We start from the raw sequence: 19,759 nt of genomic DNA, 5'->3' as shown, positions 1-19,759 counted from the left end.
TGCCACAATTTTTTGTTGTGTATAGCCAGGGGCGCAACTTTGGTTTTAGAAGTGGGGGGACATAACTTATTATTCAATTTTTTTAATCTAATCGCATAGACACTCCAAACAGCCTACCCGACCGCTTGGAAGCGTCCGCATGGTCCTAAAGCACACCGTTGCCTCGTTTTGTATGACATTCCAATGATAAAACTGGGGGGGGGGGGGACAAAAATGCAACGGGGTCCACCCTGACCCAATTTCAGAATGTGGGGTCCCCCCGACCCAGTGAAAGTTGCACTCCTGTATACAGCGATAGAGTAAGGATGCTATACGTTGATGTGTTCCGCACCAGTGCATTGATATGCTGTGCCTGAGCTTGAAACTGAACTGTACAGTCAAGGTGAACTTGAGAACACATTCAAGTCCTATTTCATCACTCGTGTATCTCCATAGATATCGCAACGCAACCTCCAAATCAAATGGAGACATTTGCCGTAACTGCAGGCAACGGAGATTATGGAGTGTGTTGCCCTTTTTTATTTACTGCAGTCTAGATGTATTTAATCATGTTGATACTTACAGGAGAAAGGGATTCACAATGATTTACAAACAGTTTACTGTAATGGTTAATAAACCACTTATAACGGTTAATAAGTAGGCTATGACCTTCATGTCCGTGTGTCACTTGGTTATTCACCAGTGTCTTCTATATCCTACCCCTCATTACTCATCGCTCACTTTGCTGTCAACTCTGCACTGCAACCTAAACTACAAAGGTCAGGAGTCATATATCTTGACAACCCTGCACGTCAGACTGGTGATCACTCACACTGCCTTAATTACATTACAGCCTGGATTGAATAGGCACACATCATAGAATACATCAGTGGGATTTCTATCTCCAACTACAACCGTCGCTCATTAATGCTGGCGGCCTTCGAATCTGATTGCGCACGGAACTCGATACCACCCGGAAACAATTAGAAGGCTGATTCGGTAATCAGTATGCCCGTGACATTTGGCTCGCTCATTATCGCGACAGCTTTTTCAGACCTGTCAGATATGCCAACCTCCCGTGCCACCGCCGCAGAACCGCTCTTCAGGCCATCGGCACGCTCGGCTACAGTGGAGGAAGAGGTGGGAGGAGGAGGTAGGATGTGGGAGGTAGGAGGTGGGAGATGGGAGGAGGAGGTAGGAGGAGGTAGGAGGTGGGAGGAGGAGGAGGTGGGAGGAGGAGGTGGGAGGAGGGAGGAGGACGGAGGAGGAGGTAGGTGGGAGGAGGAGGTGGGAGGAGGAGGTAGGAGGTGGGAGGAGGTAGGAGGTGGGAGGAGGAGGTAGGAGGTGGAGGGAGGAGGTGGGAGGTAGGAGGTGGGAGGTGGGAGGTAGAAGGTGGGAGGAGGAGGTAGGAGGAGGTAGGAGGTGGGAGGAGGAGGTGGGAGGAGGAGGTAGGAGGTGGGAGGAGGAGGGAGGAGGTGGGAGGAGGAGGTAGGTGGGAGGAGGAGGTGGGAGGAGGAGGTGGGAGGTGGGAGGAGGTAGGAGGTGGGAGGAGGCGGGAGGAGGTGGGAGGAGGAGGGAGGAGGTGGGAAGAGGTGGGAGGAGGTGGGAGGAGGAGGGAGAAGGTGGGAGGAGGAGGTAGGAGGAGGGAGGAGGTGGGAGGAGGAGGGAGGAGGTGGGAGGAGGAGGAGGTAGGAGGTGTTTGCGTGCGCTATGCGAGGCCATGCCGAGACAATTTGGAGTGACATTCTCGTGTGGCGGCTCTGAGCCTCTGGGCTATGATGTGACAGGGTACCCAGCTTGACCCCTCCCCCCCAACACAAACACACACCCAATCCCATAGTGTTACAGGCTGGTTTGCCAGGGAGATGGAAAAGTCCGAAGAAGGGAGGGGAGGAGGTAAGGAGAGTACAGTCCGTCTTCCTTGGCTGTCAAAATGGTTATTGAAGAAAGCTGTAGGGTGAAAGAGAGAGGGAGGGGGTGAGGAGTTAGTGGGGGGCAGGGGGTGTCCAGTAGGCTAGGGGGTAAAGTGAAAAAGATGGGAAGAGAGGGAGAAAGTGAGAGACGGAGGGGTGTTTGTGGGGTTTTGACTATAGGAGAAAAGAGAGAAGGAGAAAGAGGATTGGGGAAAAGTGAGAGAGAAGAAAATAGGGGGAAGGAGATGGGGGTACATAGAGAGATAGAGAGGTGGGGGGCGGAAGGTAGCCAAGTCGTTAAGTGCTCTGGGCCAGTAACCGAAAGGTCGCTGGTTCGAATCCCTGAGCCGGCTAGGTGAGCAAGGCACTTAACCCTAATTGCACCTGTATGTTGCTCTGGGATAAGAGCATCTGCTAAGTGACTTAAATGTAAAAGTGAGCGGGTGGAGAAGAGATGGGCACCACTGGGAAGGACCTTACATTGAGGCATGGCACATAACACAGCCGTAATGAAGGGAACCTCTCATCCAGTTCCGTAGGGAGCTGAGCGAGGCTTTGAAGAGCGCAGAGATAGACAAGTAGAGACATTACACTGCCACACTCTCAAGCAAGTGCTCTTTGTCTCCCTCTTCAATTCTCTCAGGCTCAAACTCTTGCACCGGCACACCAACTTGCACACGCACATTCTCCCTTTGTCAGCTATTAGACTAGTTGTCTTCTCAAAGGTTCACACACAAACACTTCCCACCCATCCCTCCTCGTAGTAAAACAATAAGTACAATTATTTCCCTCATGTAATCTTCCTGTTCTCTACCATCTATTATTTCTTTCACACAGCGCTGTACTTCTTCGGGTATTTCCTTAGCTCAGTGACAACTGAATAACACTCCATACTGGTTTAATCAGTAGCAGGCCAAGGCCTTGATACCCGTGGTCAAAACACTGGATGCGTCTTAAATGGCACACTATTCTCTTTATAGTCGCCTCCTTTTGACCAGAGCCCTGGATACGAGGGTCTTGCTGAAAAGTAGTGAGCCCTGGTCAAAAGTAGTGCACTAGAAAGGGAATAGGGTGCCATACGGGACACAGCCACAGTCGTCTCCCTCCTCTCGATGGAAGGAAAAGCGTTGGTCCCCCCAGCAGTGTTGTCAAGGACACTATGAGGCCTTGATAATTGAAAGGGTTGCAGTGTGTCCACCACTTAGTCACCGCTCATGATCACTGCTCTGAGGGACAAACTGGCCTTTGGCTTTGCTCCTATCATGTTGGCATTCCTACCTTGCAATAGTAATACTGTAACACATGCTCTGCTAGGTGAAGATCAACGACTTAGTCTAGACTGTTTTTCTACTCAGACATTGTCTGCACTGCCATCACATCATCGTAATGTAACGGCATCCAGTGGTTGTGGACGGTTCCTTGTTGTCATACGTGAAATAAACCTGCACTAGAGTCTTTCATGAACTACAAACATCGGAAAGGGTTATGTTCAACCTAATATTTACTTCACCTGGGAAATCAGATTGAGGTTTACCATCTATCATCTAGTGTGATCAGAAAAACAGATGCTCTGGGAGTCCGTGTGGATCTATCATTTGAACCCGTGTTAGTTAACAGCTGTGTGGTGGTATGTTGTTGCTGCTGCTACTGATTGGACAGATGGCAGAATGGAGTTACGTGGGGGACTGCTTGACGCAATCCACGTTGACGAACAGCTGAACCAGCCCACTGTTCACAGGTGGCACTGGGAGCGTCGGGCCGCCATTTTATGATGTCTAATATGGTCTCGAGAATAGCGCCATGTTAAATGGGACTTAGTACCCCCCCCCCCCCATTGGCGCTCTGTTGTACTTTCTGATGCTGTGTGAGTACGATTCACTGCAGTTTTACACAAAGAGAAGATATAAAATCATGACAACGTACAAGACACCACAAAAGCTTTCTCAGTGAGTAAGGATGAGTCTTTATTGGTGTTTTCGGGAAAAGCCAGATCACATTCCTCAGCATCCCTATAGGCAGGATCAGTAGACATTACTGGTGCAATTGGGTAGTGGTGTGCTCATGGGACTTGTAGTTTATTTATAACAGTCACAACAGGGAGTAGTTTGTAATCCACATGGGGAAGGGAAAATTGGCTGTGCACATTACCCGCAATGCCGTTTAGTAGCATACCATCACTGTGAGGATGGGCTACAAATGCCCACAAAAAGTTGCAGTATGCATATACAGACACATAGAAAAATAGCACTGTCAAAAGTTTATAAGTTTCTGCAAACAAGTTCCAGGTATCAAAAAGTTGCTTCTTTGTCCATCAAAAGATGGACGGTGTTAGAAGCCTGCTGCTGGGAGATGTAGTTCAAATTCTTCCAGGCTTTCAAGTCCATAGTTTGTGGTTGTTTCAGCTTTTGTTCAATTACAAAACACACGGACAAGACTACAGTCCCCACAGTGCACCTGGAGCTTTGTACAGTCTCATTGGATGGTGCCGATAGTGAACAGGCTCATAGAAAATAATGTAGAGTAAAGGATGGTCTTGAAAAATACAAGGGCGATAAAAATGAGAACTGCATTCTCCCTTAAAAGTTGTAGCAAGGAAAATAAATTAGAGTAATAATAACAACAACAACAACGATAATACTAGCAATCATAACTGTAATAATAATAATAATAATAATAATAATAATAATAATACAAAATAACATTGAATGCTATGTCTGAAATCAACAAAGACCTTCAAATCCAGAACTGGTTGAATTAGAACATCCCTCCCAAGGTGAGTTGGTAGTACGCAGTAGAATTCCATCGAACTCTACCTAATTGCACTGCCAAAATGGGCCAGCTCCGAAATGTAACCGGACAAACCGGATAAAAAAAGAAAAATAAGAAACACAACCTCTGTAATCAAAGTTAAGATTTATCGTAAGAGTTTTTAGGTTTTTTTTGTCCCCCAGAACGCCTGAGAAATTGACAATGATTCCAATCATCTTATACTGCATTTATATATTCAAGCTATGTATATTATTACATCTATAGTCACGGATATATTATATGTTCAAGGATATATTATATACACACACATATCTAGTGAGAGAATAGCTGTAGTATTTAATTGTACATGTGTATGGTGCATAAGGGTGCATTGTTTCACTGAGTTATCTGGTTTAGGAGAGGTATAGACATACTATTTTGTGTGTCACTCTATACGAGACTTACTCTTGCAATATGACACGCAAAATAAAGAACAAATAAAAAGAAATAAAAAGGCTATAGGCAGTTCAGTTACTGTGTTGGGTTGTCTATGTTCAGATGGAGGAACAGGTTGAGCACCATACATAATCCACAAGAATAATCATCATTATAATCAAACTCGGGGTGTGTTAAGTGGCAGCATGCTCCGGTTCATGCTGAACACTGCCAACTTAACCTGGGCGATCAATTCTAAACCAGTTTCACACTTCAAAATGGATCAGGATGAGGGAGAGAGAGAGAGAGAGAAATTCCCAGCATGTGCTGTAGAAAGTGATGAAGTGTTATTTGCCTTGACTGGTTGTGCGCTATCGTACACCAGCCCTGTGTTTCAAGGTCCAGCTTGCTTTCAGGGCCAAATAGAGGACTGGCCACCCCTCATAGCCTGGTTGCTCTCTAGGTTTCTTCCTAGGTTCTGGCCTTTCTAGGGAGTTTTTCCTAGCCACCGTGCTTCTACACCTGCATTGCTTGCTTTTGGGGGTTTTAGGCTGGGTTTCTGTACAGCACTTTGAGATATCAGCTGATGTAAGAAGGGCTTTATAAATAAATGTGAAATAAGAGTGTGTGTGTGTGTGTGTGTGTGTGTGTGTGCGTGCGTGCGTACATGCAGGCGTGCATGTGTGTGTGTAATGTGAAAATGCATACGTAGTCACTGGTCCAGGTTATTGGACTGTTTGGCTAGTAATGTTTGTTTGTGGTGTGTGTCTGTCTGTGTTTGCGGCTGAGCCAAACATATTCACCCATCTACATGTATACCTGGCAACGCATTTGACCAATATTTATTCACAAACATCAGTGCGTATGCAGCTGTTCTCGTGATGGATCACTGACTGCACCATTTCAATAAATTCTCTCTCTCTCTCCCCCTCACTGCCAGACACACAATTAAAAAGATTTAATTCAAGAAAGGAATCAAAGAGACGATAACAAATTAAAGGTCAACTCCACCACTTTTCACATTCATCATCTCCAGCACCACCCCAACATCAACATGTGAAAATTGCGTGTTTCTAAGATAAGTGTTTCCTCCAATGACATCGTCGGTGTGCATCGTGTGATTTTTAACCAATTATGAGTAGGCATTGCCTACTAATTTCCTACTAACTGGTTTATGATCTAATTGGAAACACTTACCTTCCTCTATTTATTTTACTACAAAACATAGAAACGCGCCATTTTCACATATGTTGATGTTGAGGTGGTGCTGGAGTGAGGAAAAAAAAAAGAACATTTCCTTTAAGTGCTTGAACAAACCCACAAGAACACTATTTAAACTACACAATGTTTATTTAACCTATCTGTTCATGTCCACAATCATTTACTAAGATACATCTCCTCTCTCGCCATGTTATCCCTGGATTCAACCATTATACATTCTCTATTACGACCTCTGACCCTTAAAACCTCTTCAGGATCGATGTCCCTAAACCGGGATGGTTGTTCAAAGTTCAAAATATAGAATTTATCCATCTACCCCGTGGTTAAAACATCTTCATATAGCCCCTCTCTCTCTCTACTAAACTCACCCATATATAAAATATACAAAAGATTATTTCCAAAATCTCCTCCGAACTGTCTTTGCAAATATAAAAATATACAGTTATCCTATGTTGAACTCTCTTTGCTGTCCTCTCTTCTGCCTACCTCTCCTAATCCTCCTCCTCTAGATATAGCTCATCCTCTGTTTTCTAGTTTGCCCATGCCTCCCTCCCTGCTCAGTACAGTTAAAAAATATACATGTTCAGTCATAGAAAAAAATGACACATCTGTCCTCCCCTGGCTTGTCTCCTTGTCTTTAGCTTAAAAAACATTAGTCGTCTGTGATCTGTATGATTTGAACACACCCATCTGAATGGGTGCGCGTATGGCCTGCGCATTACCCGAAAAAGAAACACTGCAACACACCTGATATAAACACTGAATGACGTCACGTCGCAACCTGTCAAAGAGACAAGGGAAGTGAAACCAGCATAGCACAGATACACAAAATGGAGGCTGCACTCACTACAACACTGCGGGCAACTCACAACACGGATGCTTACGCCAGGTGTCATACAATGCTTAAGTCACGTCTACGTAGGCCCTACGCGCACCCCCTCAACTAAAGTGCTGCCAATGTTGTGGCTGCCTTCTAACCCTCTCCCTCCTCCACCCTTCCCCTCTTCTTCTTCTTCTCCCTCACAAGTCTCCGTGTCGGCTCTCGAACTTGTTGAGGATGTTGCGGCAGCGGCCCAGCTCCTTGTGCATGTCGGCCACTTCCTGTCTGAGAGCAGCGTTCTCTCGCTCCAGGAAGGCGGCGCGCACCGTGATCTGGTTCTCCTTGAGGCGCCGGGCGTCACGTGAGCGCTTGGCTGCCTCGTTGTTCTTGTAGCGCCGGCTCCAGTACTTGTCGTCCTGCAGGAGTCAAGGCAAAGTAGAGGCGTGTTGTGGGGAGGGGGGGGGGGGGGGGGGAGTAGAGTGGCAAGAATGGTCAGTTTTGTGATGGCAATGGGGGAAGGGGGAGAGGTGTCAAAGCTGAGCATTGTAGTTGCACACTTGAAGCACGTACAGTTGAAGTCGGAAGTTTACATACACCTTAGCCAAATACCTTTAAACTCAGTATATAATAGTTGAGAGAATGATTCATTTCAGCTTTTATTTCCTTCATCACATTCCCAGTGGATCAGAAGTTTACATACACTCAATTAGTATTTGGTAGCATTGCCTTTAAATTGTTTAACTTCGGTCAAACGTTTCGGATAGCCTTCCACAAGCTTCCCACAATAAGTTGGGTGAATTCTGGCCCATTCCTCCTGACAGAGCTGGTGTAACTGAGTCAGATTTGGAGGCCTCCTTGCTCGCACACGCTTTTTCAGTTCTGCCCACATATTTTCTATAGGATTGAGGTCAGGGCTTTGTGATGGCCACTCCAATACCTTGACTTTGTTGTCCTTAAGCCATAGCTTTGGAAGTATGCTTGGGGTCATTGTCCATTTGGAAGACCATTTGCGACCAAGCTTTAACTTCCTAACTGATGTCATAAGATGTTGCTTCAATATATCCACATAATTTTCCTCCTCATGATGCCATCTATTTTGTGAAGTGTACCAGTCCCTCCTGCAGCAAAGCACCCCCCACAACATGATGCTGCCACCCCCGTGCTTCACGGTTGGGATGGTTTTCTTCGGTTTGCAAGCCTCCCCCTTTTTCCTCCAAACGTAACGATGGTCATTATGGCCAAACAGTTATATTTTTGTTTAATCAGACCAGAGGACATTTCTCCAAAAAGAACGATCTTTGTCCCCATGTGCAGTTGCAAACCGTAGTCTGGCTTTTTTATGCGGTTTTGGAGCAGTGGCTTCTTCCTTGCTGAACGGCCTTTCAGGTTATGTCGATATAGGACTCGTTTTTACTGTAGATATAGATACTTTTATACCTGTTTCCTCCAGCATCTTCACAAGGTCCTTTGCTGTTGTTCTGGGATTGATTTGCACTTTTCACACAAAAGTACTTTCATCTCTAGGAGCGGTATGACGGCTGCATGGTCCCATGGTGTTTATACTTTTGTACTATTGTTTGTACAGATGAACGTGGTACCTTCAGGTGTTTGGAAATTGCTCCCAAGGATGAACCATTTTCTTTCTGAGGTCTTGGCTGATTTCTTTTGATTTTCCCATGATGTCAAGCAAAGAGGCACTGAGTTTGAAGGTAGGCCTTGAAATACATCCACAGGTACACCTCCAATTGCCTCAAATTATGTCAATTAGCCTATCAGAAGCTTCTAAAGCCATGACATCATTTTCTGGAGTTTTCCAAGCTGTTTAAAGACACAGTCAACTTAGTGGATGTAAACTTCTGACCCACTGGAATTGTGATAAAGTGAATTATAAGTGAAATAATCTGTAAACAATTGTTGGAAAAATTACTTGTGTCATGCACAAAGTAGATGTCCTAACCGACTTGCCAAAACTATAGTTTGTTAACAAGAAATTTGTGGAGTGGTTGAAAAACAAGTTTTAATGACTCCAACCTAAGTGTATGTAAACTTCCGACTTCAACTGTATATAAAGATTTTATTAAAGTGTGTGCCTTAATAACAATGCCGTCACAATTAGCTACTCTACAGAAAGCAATATGAGAGTTTCCTACCTTGTTATTTATTGCATGCATATCTACATGCCAGTTCAAACGTTCCACTTTTGGCCCTTCCCAATGTGTGCCCTCCCTTGAGGCATGCCCCCATTGTCATTCACTTGAGTAAACAGGAAGTTGCCCCGCTTCGTATGATGACATCATATTGCTAACTTTACCTTGAAGCTTCTTAGGTGCAAACTACGTTTAAAGCCAAGAATCGCAAGAAATGTAGTACCTTCTGCTCATCTGGGACCAGCATCTTGCGGGCTTTCTTGATCATGGGCTGTGGCTTGAGCTCCTCGTCCGAGAAGCGGTGCCTCCGGGGGTCGAAGGCCTCCTGGCCCGGCACGCTGGACAGCGCCACGTCCGCCGGGTCAGGGTCAAAGTTCACCATGACGTCAGCGCTGCCGTTGGCGACCAGTGAGCCTCCTGGCGGCCCGGGGAGGCAGGAGGAGGAGGTGGTGGAGGAGGGCGAGAGGTCTGGAGGCATGACCTGGCAACCTATAATGAGAGAGGCCAACAAAAACAAAACTTTTGGTTGGTCACATGCTTCACACCGTGGCCAGGGTGAAAGGTCAAAGCCTCCAGCATGCCGAGAATAAGGTAAAGAGGATTTGTTATTTCTGTGTATATGGCAACATCACTCATTTATAAACTGGCTGCTGCACGGTGGCTGCAGTGATACAGATCGTCCACCAGGTGGAAGCATAGGCTACATCAATCAGTCAGTCATGTGGTTGAGCTGGCTGATCCAGGATAAGCCGACACGAAAGCCTAATCCTAATAACAACCATTTTGGGCAAAAAGTTGAAACTGATCCAAGAACAGTGCTGCTGTGTAAACAACCTTCTACACACAGCACTGAGCTTTCGTATGGCCATTGCTCTCTCCCCCCTCTTTAACCTTTGATCAATGTCCTACTATATTTCCCTCAGTTAGTAAAATATGCATTATCTTTAAAGGAGTAGTTCAATATTTTACAACTTGATGTTAGATGGTTCCTCACCCTTAAAGTAGTCTATGTAATCCAAGGTTCAGTTTTCTTTAAACAGCCACTACACACTTCAGCTATCTTTAGCCACCACAAGCTAAGAGTGAATGGAAGTGATAGGGGCACGTGAGCATGTTTACAAACATAATGTCCAAATCCCCTGAAATCAATTTAAATCAACTCCATATTTAGTTTGATGTTGCTTAAAAGGTGATTTTGCCATTTTAAAAAAAACACACACGCCCCCATCACTTCCATTGATTGTTAGCTTGTGGTATCTAAAGTTAACTGACGTTTGTAGTGGCTGTTTATAGAAACCTGATTACAGTTTCTCCTGGCCCATAGACTACTTTCAGGGTGAGGAACCATCTATCATCAAGTTGTAAAATAGTGAACCAACTCCTTTAATATACATTTTTGACATTCGATAGCAACACATGCTAATTTTCCAGGTAACACTTCTGAGCAGGATTTTTAAAGCGCTCATAATCCAAACACACTATAATTTGTTATTATTTTTTCACACTCAACTTTAACCAGTGAAATTAGACTGCAATTTATTAGGCCTTCACTACATTGTTTTACTTCCCTGTGGTGTAATATGAGCTGTAGCTATGGCCACAGCAGCTTTTTGTCAAGGGGTATAGCCTAATCAAGACCAGCTGCTCTCTGGAAGACAACCAATACATTCCCTATACATTCATAAATTAGCTATAACATAGCCATTTAATTTTACATTTCAAATAAATATTGGTCTCGTGTTATTGATTATTGCATTCTCTCTGGGGAAATCAGTCTTGTTGGCAACAATTGTTTGATTGTGCTCTGTCTTTAGAAAACACTTGAGGAAATGCAATGCTGAAATGGAATGTAGGAAGTGTGTTACATAAAATGCATTCCCCAGTCCCCTTGCTCCATAGCCACCACAAAGACAGTTCCCTACAATACCCCTCCAACCCCTACCCCACCCAACATACCACCACCTCCCTCTAGCTTATATTTAAAATATACACAGAATTCTTCCTTCCTAAGTATTCATAAGACAAACTATCCCCCCCCCCATCACACACAAACAATACACCTCACCTTTCATTTCACAGTAGTCTTTCCCTCAGTCCTTGTCAACAACATGAAATTCTGAAATGTTATGTCACAAAGTTGTTCAGTGTGTAACACTGGTATGGCGACATGGTGGCGTTATCTCTGCAATGTAAATCTCTCTGCTTCTTTATGCTAGGCTAGTCTTATGCAATGTTATCTCTCGCTCTCTGCTTTACTCCCCCTCTATGCCTCCCTCCGACCCCTCCCTCTTCCTATGCCCCACCCTTCCCGTCTCTCGCTCCATTGCTCTCTGCATCGGCACGTGACGCGATGCCTGCACATGGCCCAAGCGTGTGAGAGAGGGAGGGGAGAGAGTGAGGGAGAGAAAAATGACAGCTCTCTCTCTCTCTCTGTGCAGTTTTTACTGTACTGCAGTCTTCCTTAATAACCCTTTCATCTCCACATTTCATTCAAATGAATCATTGTGGTAAAAGAGGGGAGATCTTAAGTTAACCTCACCATTTCAATGATTGATGTATTTGTTTATTTCTCTAAGCTAAGGTGTAACTCTGTTTTTCCTGTTCTGTAACCAGTCAGTGTAGGTTCTCTTTATAAATGTAGTGTGATTGTGTTGCACGTATTTAGCAGATCTGTATTTGTAAACTCTGAGTGGTTGTTTTGGACCCAGTACCAGATCCGGCAAGAATGTTTTGTCAGAAAATAGAACGTGACATAACTATTTGAAGGCTACAGTCCCCTTGTCTTTTTGGAAATCGAACTAAAATCTTACTGCTGGCAATGTCATAAGAATCTGCCCCCTGCAACCCATGGAGTCTGCAATATAAGTCAAGTCACCAAAAGTGCAAACATTTAGTATGCATGGAAAGGGTACACCTTGATGGTTATTGTAAAGCATGTGCTTGTAGTTTTGAAAACTAAATGTACTTTATAAAGGTAGTATACAATATCATGCGTCGTTTAGAAAATGCCACCAGAAGGCGTTAGCGTCAAAATAAAGGGCAGTGAAAAGTCTATTGGACTAGCTTGAGACTATACCCTGTCTTTTTATATAGCTTCTGCTGACATAACATCTTCTGCCAGCATCATGCCACCAATTTCACACTAGACAAATGAAACACAAAGCCGTTCCACTGGCCCTCCTACATACTTGTTTTTGCCTTTGTGCTCCACAAACTGCCGTGCTTTCCCCCACCAACCAATGCCGACCTAGGGAATGTTGAGGGTGCAGCAACTACTGCAATGACGGTTCCAGTCATCTTGCAACATTGTCGAGCTTGCGCACACAAGATTTGCTTAGACACACAGATTTGCGCGTGCAAACGCGCGCGTGTATGGTTGTGAAATTGTTAGATATCACTTATTAGATATCACTGCACTGCTGGAGCTAGAAACACAAGCATTTCGCTAGCACCCGCAATAACATCTGCTAAACACGTGTATGTGATCAATAAAATGTGATTTGATACACCAACGCAAAACATGCAAACATACGGTCAGAATGAAACAGAAACACTCGTGTGGACACAATCAAACACACACACATACCTGGACAAACCCACACCCTCCCCTCTTTAACCACACACCCTACTAACCACGTAGGCACTCGGGCCCTCCCATCATGCCTGGCAGTCTGTTTGGTGGTGGCGGCCCGTTGTCCAGGCCCAGCAGTGAGGAGGAGGAAGATGAGGAGGACATGGAGGATGATGAAGAAGAAGAACATAGCGGAGGGGAGGATGGCGGGCACTGGGAGCTCTGGTTGGGCACGGCCGACTGCAGGGAGCTCTGCGAGGGCACCTGTGCGCTGGCGCTGGAGCTGTTGCCACCTTTGCTGTGCATGGCCATGCCGTTCTCAGTCAGGAACTCCTCCAGGTCCATGTACTGCAGCTGGAAGAGGCCACCGTCGCTGCAGGGTAGCGTGCGCTCCCACAGATGGGGCCCCAGGAAAGCCGACTGGGAAGGCCGACCGCCTGGGCCCCCACCCATGGTGTCCTCGTCCGAGTCCTGGGGCTTGTCTTTGTCTGTTGGCGGGAGATTGGGAGAGAGAGAAAAAAGATGGAGAGAAGAGAGTTGGAGAGAGAGAGAGCGAGCATGAAAGAAAGAAAGAGAGAATAAAAGAGAGAGAACATTGAGGAGAAGAAGAGATAGCAAAAGAGAGAGAGAGAAAGAAAGAAAGAAAGAAAGAAAGAAAGAAAGAAAGAAAGAAAGAAAGAAAGAAAGAAAGAAAGAAAGAAAGAAAGAAAGAAAGAAAGAAAGAAAGAAAGAAAGAAAGAAGGGCCATTGAGTACAACAATCCAGCCTCTTCAGTGTTCATCACTGATGTCTCTTATCATCACATAATCTGCCTGCGAGCCTCGTGCCCTTATCAGCTTTGCAGGCAACCAACCGCCATTACATGGATGCATCAGCAACAGTGGCAGCAGTCTTCCCATTCACACACAGGCTGGCTGAATAACGTGAGGAAGGGAGTGAGATGCTATGCAAATATCATGAAGGTGGACTGAAATGCTACTCTGACATCATGAAGAAGAAGTGAGATGCTAAGCTGACATCATGAGGAAAGAGTGAGATGCTACGCTAACATAATGAAGGAAGAGTGAGATGATATGCTAACATAATGAGGCAAGAGTGAGATGGTAGGCTAACATAATGAGGAAAGAGTGAGATGCTAAGCTAACATCATGAGGAAAGAGTGAGATGCTAAGCTAACATCATGAGGAAAGAGTCAGATGCTACGCTAACATAATGAGGAAAGAGTGAGATGCTACGCTAACATAATGAAGGAAGAGTGAGATAATATGCTAACATAATGAGGCAAGAGTGAGATGGTATACTAAAACTATTAGCAGAGGTGGCATCGTCTGGTGTCTCAGCCCTCATTCCCTTGAGTTGGAGGGGGTAATAAGGGGAGGCGAGAGCAATCAGATTAATGAGCAAGGAGAGGGGGCTCAAACATGGCGGATGACTATCAGTGTGACCCCGCTGAGAGCTAGGCAGAGGGTTTCACAGAGACAAGGTAGAAGTGGTAGGGGAATGGGTGACAGGCCTGATTCATAGCGTGACGATCACACCCGGACTGTACTGGTGGCTCTGGACAGCACAGCACATTATTGTCAGCAAGCACACACATGCAGATGGAGATGGAAAGGAGAGAGACATGTAGGAGGGAAGAGCGAGAGAGAGGGAGTGGAGAAAAAAAAGGGAATGCAAAATAAGCAAGACTGACAGGAGAGAGGACAGAGAAGACAGGAGAAATGAGAGGGGAGAAAGGGAAGGGAAAGCAACGCCAAACCAGAGAGAGAAGGAACAGAGGAGTAATTACAGGGAATGGAGACAGTAAAAAGAGACAGAGGGAATGAATATAAAAGGAGATGGGTTGATAAGGGAGAGGAAAGGGAAGAGGAGTGGAGATTAAAGAGATTCAAATAGGAGGAGAGATGGCTGATAGGGCGATATTGGGGGATGAGAGGAAATACAGCAGATGATAATGAAGGGTGAGGAGAGAAATAAGAGGGAGTGCAAATAGGAGGAGGGGGTGATGGGAGAGGAGAGAAAAGAGAGAGATATGCAATGCAAAGAAAAAAAAGAGGGATGATAAGAGACAGAAGTGAAGGGGGAGTGAGGGAGATGTGAGAAGTGCAACAGGAGTGAATGAGGAGATATGGTAAACGTGCTAGAGGATGGAGAGGAGAATAGACGAGGGAGACAGAGGAGAGATGCGTACAGCGTGTGGGTGTATACGAGGGCGTAGAACAAAGCATGCCAGGGAGAGGAATATACTGTTTTTGTTTAAAGGGAAATGCATCATGCATCGAAGCCACTAACTCTCTCGGATGCAAAAAAAAAAAGACTCAAGACTCCATCTCATGTAATAAAAACCCTTCTCCATCCCTTAACATTAGTGATGCCCCACGACTATGCATGTTCTGATGGTGAACTTGATGCTGGTAGGCCCTTTGTACTCGGACTCCATCGGAGGAGCTGTCAGTCTTGATCAGCATCGTCTCTCACACAAAGACCATCCATGTAAATGGTGGAGGGACGTTGTTCAACTATATAGCCACCAGGGGGGGGATGTTAGCCAGACAGATGCTGACTGAGGTTGTGACATCCATTCAACTTAAACGTTAAGTCCCCTATTTAGGGGACTTTGTGTGGTTCTGGACTGGTTCCGCCCGTCATTTTTGTGTACAGAGTACTCTGTGAACGGCATAACATCAATGGCTGCGCACTCCATGAAAGCTCTGGTTGTCCCGCTCCGCATGCTTCTCTCCGCTCTCATCTGAGATGCAGTATGTGAAAATCGAACACCTCATTTGCATAGGGAGCAACACGTCACACTTTCTGGCCTATCCAGACAAAGGATCAATTTCCTCTGGCTGTGAACCTTGTAGCTCCGCTTCCAATGAACACGGCATATGAAACGGGAAAGCCTAGCGATCGCAGCAAAAGCAGTAGCGTCTTGCTGCGACCTTCTCAGCTGGATTTAGATCTTTCAACAAGAAAAGATACAAAAATCATTTTGTAGAAGTTAAACAAGACCACTTTCAATTGCTCAAAGATTAACTTTGTGCTTAAAGCTGAAGTTGTAACAAGTTAGTGGGCGTTTAAATGGCGTCTCTGCTTTGCTGGGCAGAAACTTGTCCCTCGTCATTTATATGAAATGGTGCCAATTTTTATACTGTCACTAAGTGTGATCATATTTACTTCACAGTTACAGGACAGGTGGAATATTATAGTAAGTCATTTATCATTTGATTGTTACTATATTTAGAAAGCATTTAAATAAGGTCAAGACCTATTTTTGTTGAATTCATAGGTTGCACCTCCGTCACTCGGTCGGGTCAGGAACGTTCTCAAGCCGCCCTCTATCAGCGGCGCAATAGTGGTGCCCTAAAATCGTGATAGGCCTAGTCATTCCGGACAGAGGCTGACGCCTGTTCAGTGTAAATTACAATATAGTGCCTGGAAATACGATGGCATTAGTAAAGTTGTGAAATGTTTAGTAGGAAACAACTTTGTCAGCATTATCATGTCGCCAAATGTACTTTAGACAGATGGCAATGTTGTCATTGGCTAGCAAAGTTCGTCCCCAAAAAATAGCTAGCAAATCTAACCTTAGGTAGCTTAAAATCAGGTGACCTCCCCTCAATTTTAGCTAACGTTGTACTGCCTCTAAAGTCAATCTGGCGACATCAAAATGATGACAAAAGGTTTTCCTACAAACTAATTGCCTCCCTTTGAATGTCATTGTATTTCCAAGCCAATGTAATGCACTTTTGATGAAATCTTCATCAGCGCTCATTGACGATGCATTGTGTAGAATGCTCAATTGGGCATCAGTAAAAAGCCAACGTTCAAAACAATATTGTGACGAAACATGCAACCCATGAATAGGAAAAAAATGATAGATGATTTTTTATATTTCCATCATAAATGTACTGTAAATTTGAGTTTGTGTCCTCAAAAGTAACTACACCTCAGCAATTTATTAAAAAAATTACCAGAAAAGTGAGACTTTAATCTTTCTGGCAGTATAAGAATTGCTAGGTATTGCTTATGGCACTCATGATAAATAATACTTTTGGGTATGTCTATTTAGGCAGAAATCTAAAATGTGTACTTTACATTAAACAACAGCAGCGCTTAGTTAACATTTGACCACTTAAAATGGCTCTAGTGTGAAAATCAATGTTTGTTGGATTGAGAACTGGTGGTAGACATCTATATACACTGAGTGTACTGAACATTAAGGACACCTGCTCTTTCCCTGACATAGACTGACCAGGTGAATCCAGGTGAAAGCTATGATCCCTTATTGATGTCACTTCAAATCAGTGTAGATTAAGGGGAGGAGTCAGGTTTAAAAAAAATTCAGCTTTGAGATTGTGTGTGTGTGCACGCCATTCAGAAGGTGAATGGGCAAGACAAATGTAAGTGCCTTTGAAAGGGGTATGGTAGTAGGTGCCAGGCACATTGGTTTGAGTGTCAAGAACTGCAACGCTGCTGGGTTGTTCACGCTCAACAGTTTCCTGTTTGTATAAAGAATGGTCCACAACCCAAAGGACATCCAGCCAACATGACACAACTGTAGGAAGCATTTGAGTCAACATGGGCCAGCATCCCTGTGGAACACTTGACACCTTGTAGTGTCCATGCCCCAACGAATTGAGACTGTTCTGAGGGCAAAAGGGGGTACAACTAAATATTAGGAAGGCATTCCTAATGTTTTGTACACTCAGTGTACATCAATATCATGAGCTATGACCTTATTGAAGGTCTTTATTGAATGATAAAAGCGCTAATGTTCAACGCTGTTTGTGTGTGTTCTTGTTGCTGTGTTGTCTTAAAAATATGAACCTATTTCCATAAGTAATGCATGATACAAGTCAAATCAAGAATTGTCAAGCCTATACGCTTTATATTTATAAACATGAATTCAAGTCAACAGAATGAAAACAAAGATTGCAGGCCAGCCTGTGTGTGTATTTATTAATTTTAACATTTGATATGCATGAACTTTCCGCTTCCATCCCTCCCTGCCCCCACCACACACACAAACCTCACCTTTCATTGCACAGCAGTGTTTCGCTCGCTGGTCAGCCTTGATGGGCAGCTGTAGGAGAGTTTTGAGGCTGGCCATGGAGTTCAAGTGTCCGCCGGTCGGGACACTGCCCGCGAGGTTACCGGTACTGAACTGTGGGCTCGCTCCGGCCGGGAGGTCAGGCGGTAGGAGCTGTGTGAGCGGCCTAGACATTGGTACGCCGTTGATTCCCACCGTGGAATGAACGCGGAATTTATCCGATTAATCCACAAATGATTGACTGGCTATCAGCGGGTTCACAACACAGTGACGTGACGATTAAAAAGGTGGACAGCTGAATACACACTGCTACACCAACTGCTGTTTACCTCATTCGAACACCGAATGATAGTTTTTCTAAATATGAATTAAGAAAGTGTTAGAGAATAATAGTGAAATTCGACATATCAAATATAACTTGACATCAACAATAAACTATTGCTCTCCCAAATGTCCATGAAGAAATCAAAAGTGAAAATGATGTCCTCAAAGAAATGTCCATGGTCAAATAAGTGTTCGATTCATTAATCTTGCCAGATGGAATGGGCCCTTTAATAAATCTCTTATTCCAGCCTCTATCTATGAGATAAACAAAGTTGGACATCAGCGCTCAGATTTCGCGAAACATGCCTTGCTTGATGATGTCCGTTTATTTGAGGATAATAGGTATCACAACCGAGTTGATTTTCTTCTTGACCTGGACAAAAATATTCCGCGAAAAATAATTGAAATGGATTTTGGTGAAATGCCTATAATATAACGGACAGCATTGAATGTGTAGTCCTACGTAAAGTCTCAAAACTCAAAGAAATCCAATAATAGAGAAAGTTGAAAAGAAGTGTATGTTTGGGGGTGGAGGGGGGGGTATAGGGTGGGGGGTGATAAGGGGGAAAAAGGCTTCGTCAAATAATATCCAACAACATGAGAGTAGTATAGATGTTGATGTCCCTTGTTTTCCTCTCCCCACTTAGTCGCGCGCTCTCTCTCTCTCTCTCTCTCTCTCTCCCTCCCTCTTTCTCTGTCGTTATTTTTGTCGTTCACCTTCACCCACTCCCTCCCTCCCTCCCTTTCTGTAAACTGCCAGCAAGGAAGCAACCAAGCGCCGCGCGGCTAGAGTCAGCTGGAATGAACACGGGCCGCTCTCATGACATCACTGCTCACCGGGGATTGGCGCTGGGGGAGAGACTGATCAATATTCATTATCCACACCTACTAAAACGCCCCAAACAGCATTAATGAGCCCCTCCCCTTCATAAGCAAAACAGTCACAGAAGGAGTTAGTTGTTGATTACTATTCTCAAACCTGCATAACTTTCAATGGCCGTCCTGGTGATGGAACCTATGGAACACGTGGTTGACTTTACTGTCAGTCATAAAGCTAAACCAGTAACCACGAGATTAATGGACCAACATACATATATGTTTAATTGATTATGATCACGGGTCCTGTAGCCAATCCTAGGCCAACACAATAATGGAATTGCTCTGCAATGTTCAGTAGCCTCATTTATTTTCAAAGATTTTACCAATAAATTCATTGTATGCTACTTGGGGTGTGGGCTATCTCTGTAATTTAAAGGATTCGGATCCCTGTCGTGATTTTGTGTGATTAGTTACAAATTAAACAAATCATTCAAATCATCATTATCAATATTATCACATTTACTTCGGTCCAAAACGTGAAAGTCAGTGTTTTGGCCGCAACAAAATATCTCCCTACCACTTTAAGAACGATTCCTGCTCTCAAAGCGAGCACATGGCCATGGCACGCTCGAGTGGTGCCAACCGGCAGCCTTGCTTCGCTGCGATTGGTCCGAATTAGGTCAGTCTCTGCCCTTTGCCGAACGCTATTGGACAAAAATAGGTCATTGGTTC

The 19,759-nt window shown here is 44.5% G+C and overlaps 1 protein-coding gene across 1 annotated transcript; it reads right to left on the bottom strand.

The window, feature by feature from the left end:
• Nucleotides 1-6,406: 6,406 nt before the first annotated feature.
• Nucleotides 6,407-18,897, bottom strand: LOC106588446 (hepatic leukemia factor). Its single transcript, XM_014177456.3, has 4 exons — nucleotides 17,869-18,897; nucleotides 12,897-13,322; nucleotides 9,487-9,752; nucleotides 6,407-7,532 (listed from the first exon to the last, which is right to left on the bottom strand). Exons 1-4 carry the CDS (start codon nucleotides 18,056-18,058, stop codon nucleotides 7,317-7,319), a joined length of 1,098 nt encoding a protein of 365 aa, XP_014032931.1. The 5' UTR covers nucleotides 18,059-18,897; the 3' UTR covers nucleotides 6,407-7,316.
• Between the last annotated feature and the right edge of the window lie 862 nt (nucleotides 18,898-19,759).

The sequence above is a fragment of the Salmo salar genome, chromosome 27, assembly GCF_965601325.2.
Source record: "Salmo salar chromosome 27, fSalSal1, whole genome shotgun sequence".
In the NCBI taxonomy this organism is placed as follows: Eukaryota; Metazoa; Chordata; class Actinopteri; order Salmoniformes; family Salmonidae; genus Salmo; species Salmo salar.
Note: the sequence above shows the minus strand (reverse complement) of the source record. Positions and strands in the feature narration are given on the sequence as shown.

Coding starts and splice junctions, on each gene's coding strand:
- LOC106588446 (XM_014177456.3), bottom strand. CDS start 18,058: ATGTCTAGGCCGCTCACACAGCTCCTACCGCCTGACCTCCCGGCCGGA. Junction 9,753..12,896: donor AGGGCCCGAGTGCCTACGTG/GTTAGTAGGGTG, acceptor CTCTCATTATAG/GTTGCCAGGTCATGCCTCCA. Junction 7,533..9,486: donor TGGTCCCAGATGAGCAGAAG/GTACTACATTTC, acceptor TGACTCCTGCAG/GACGACAAGTACTGGAGCCG.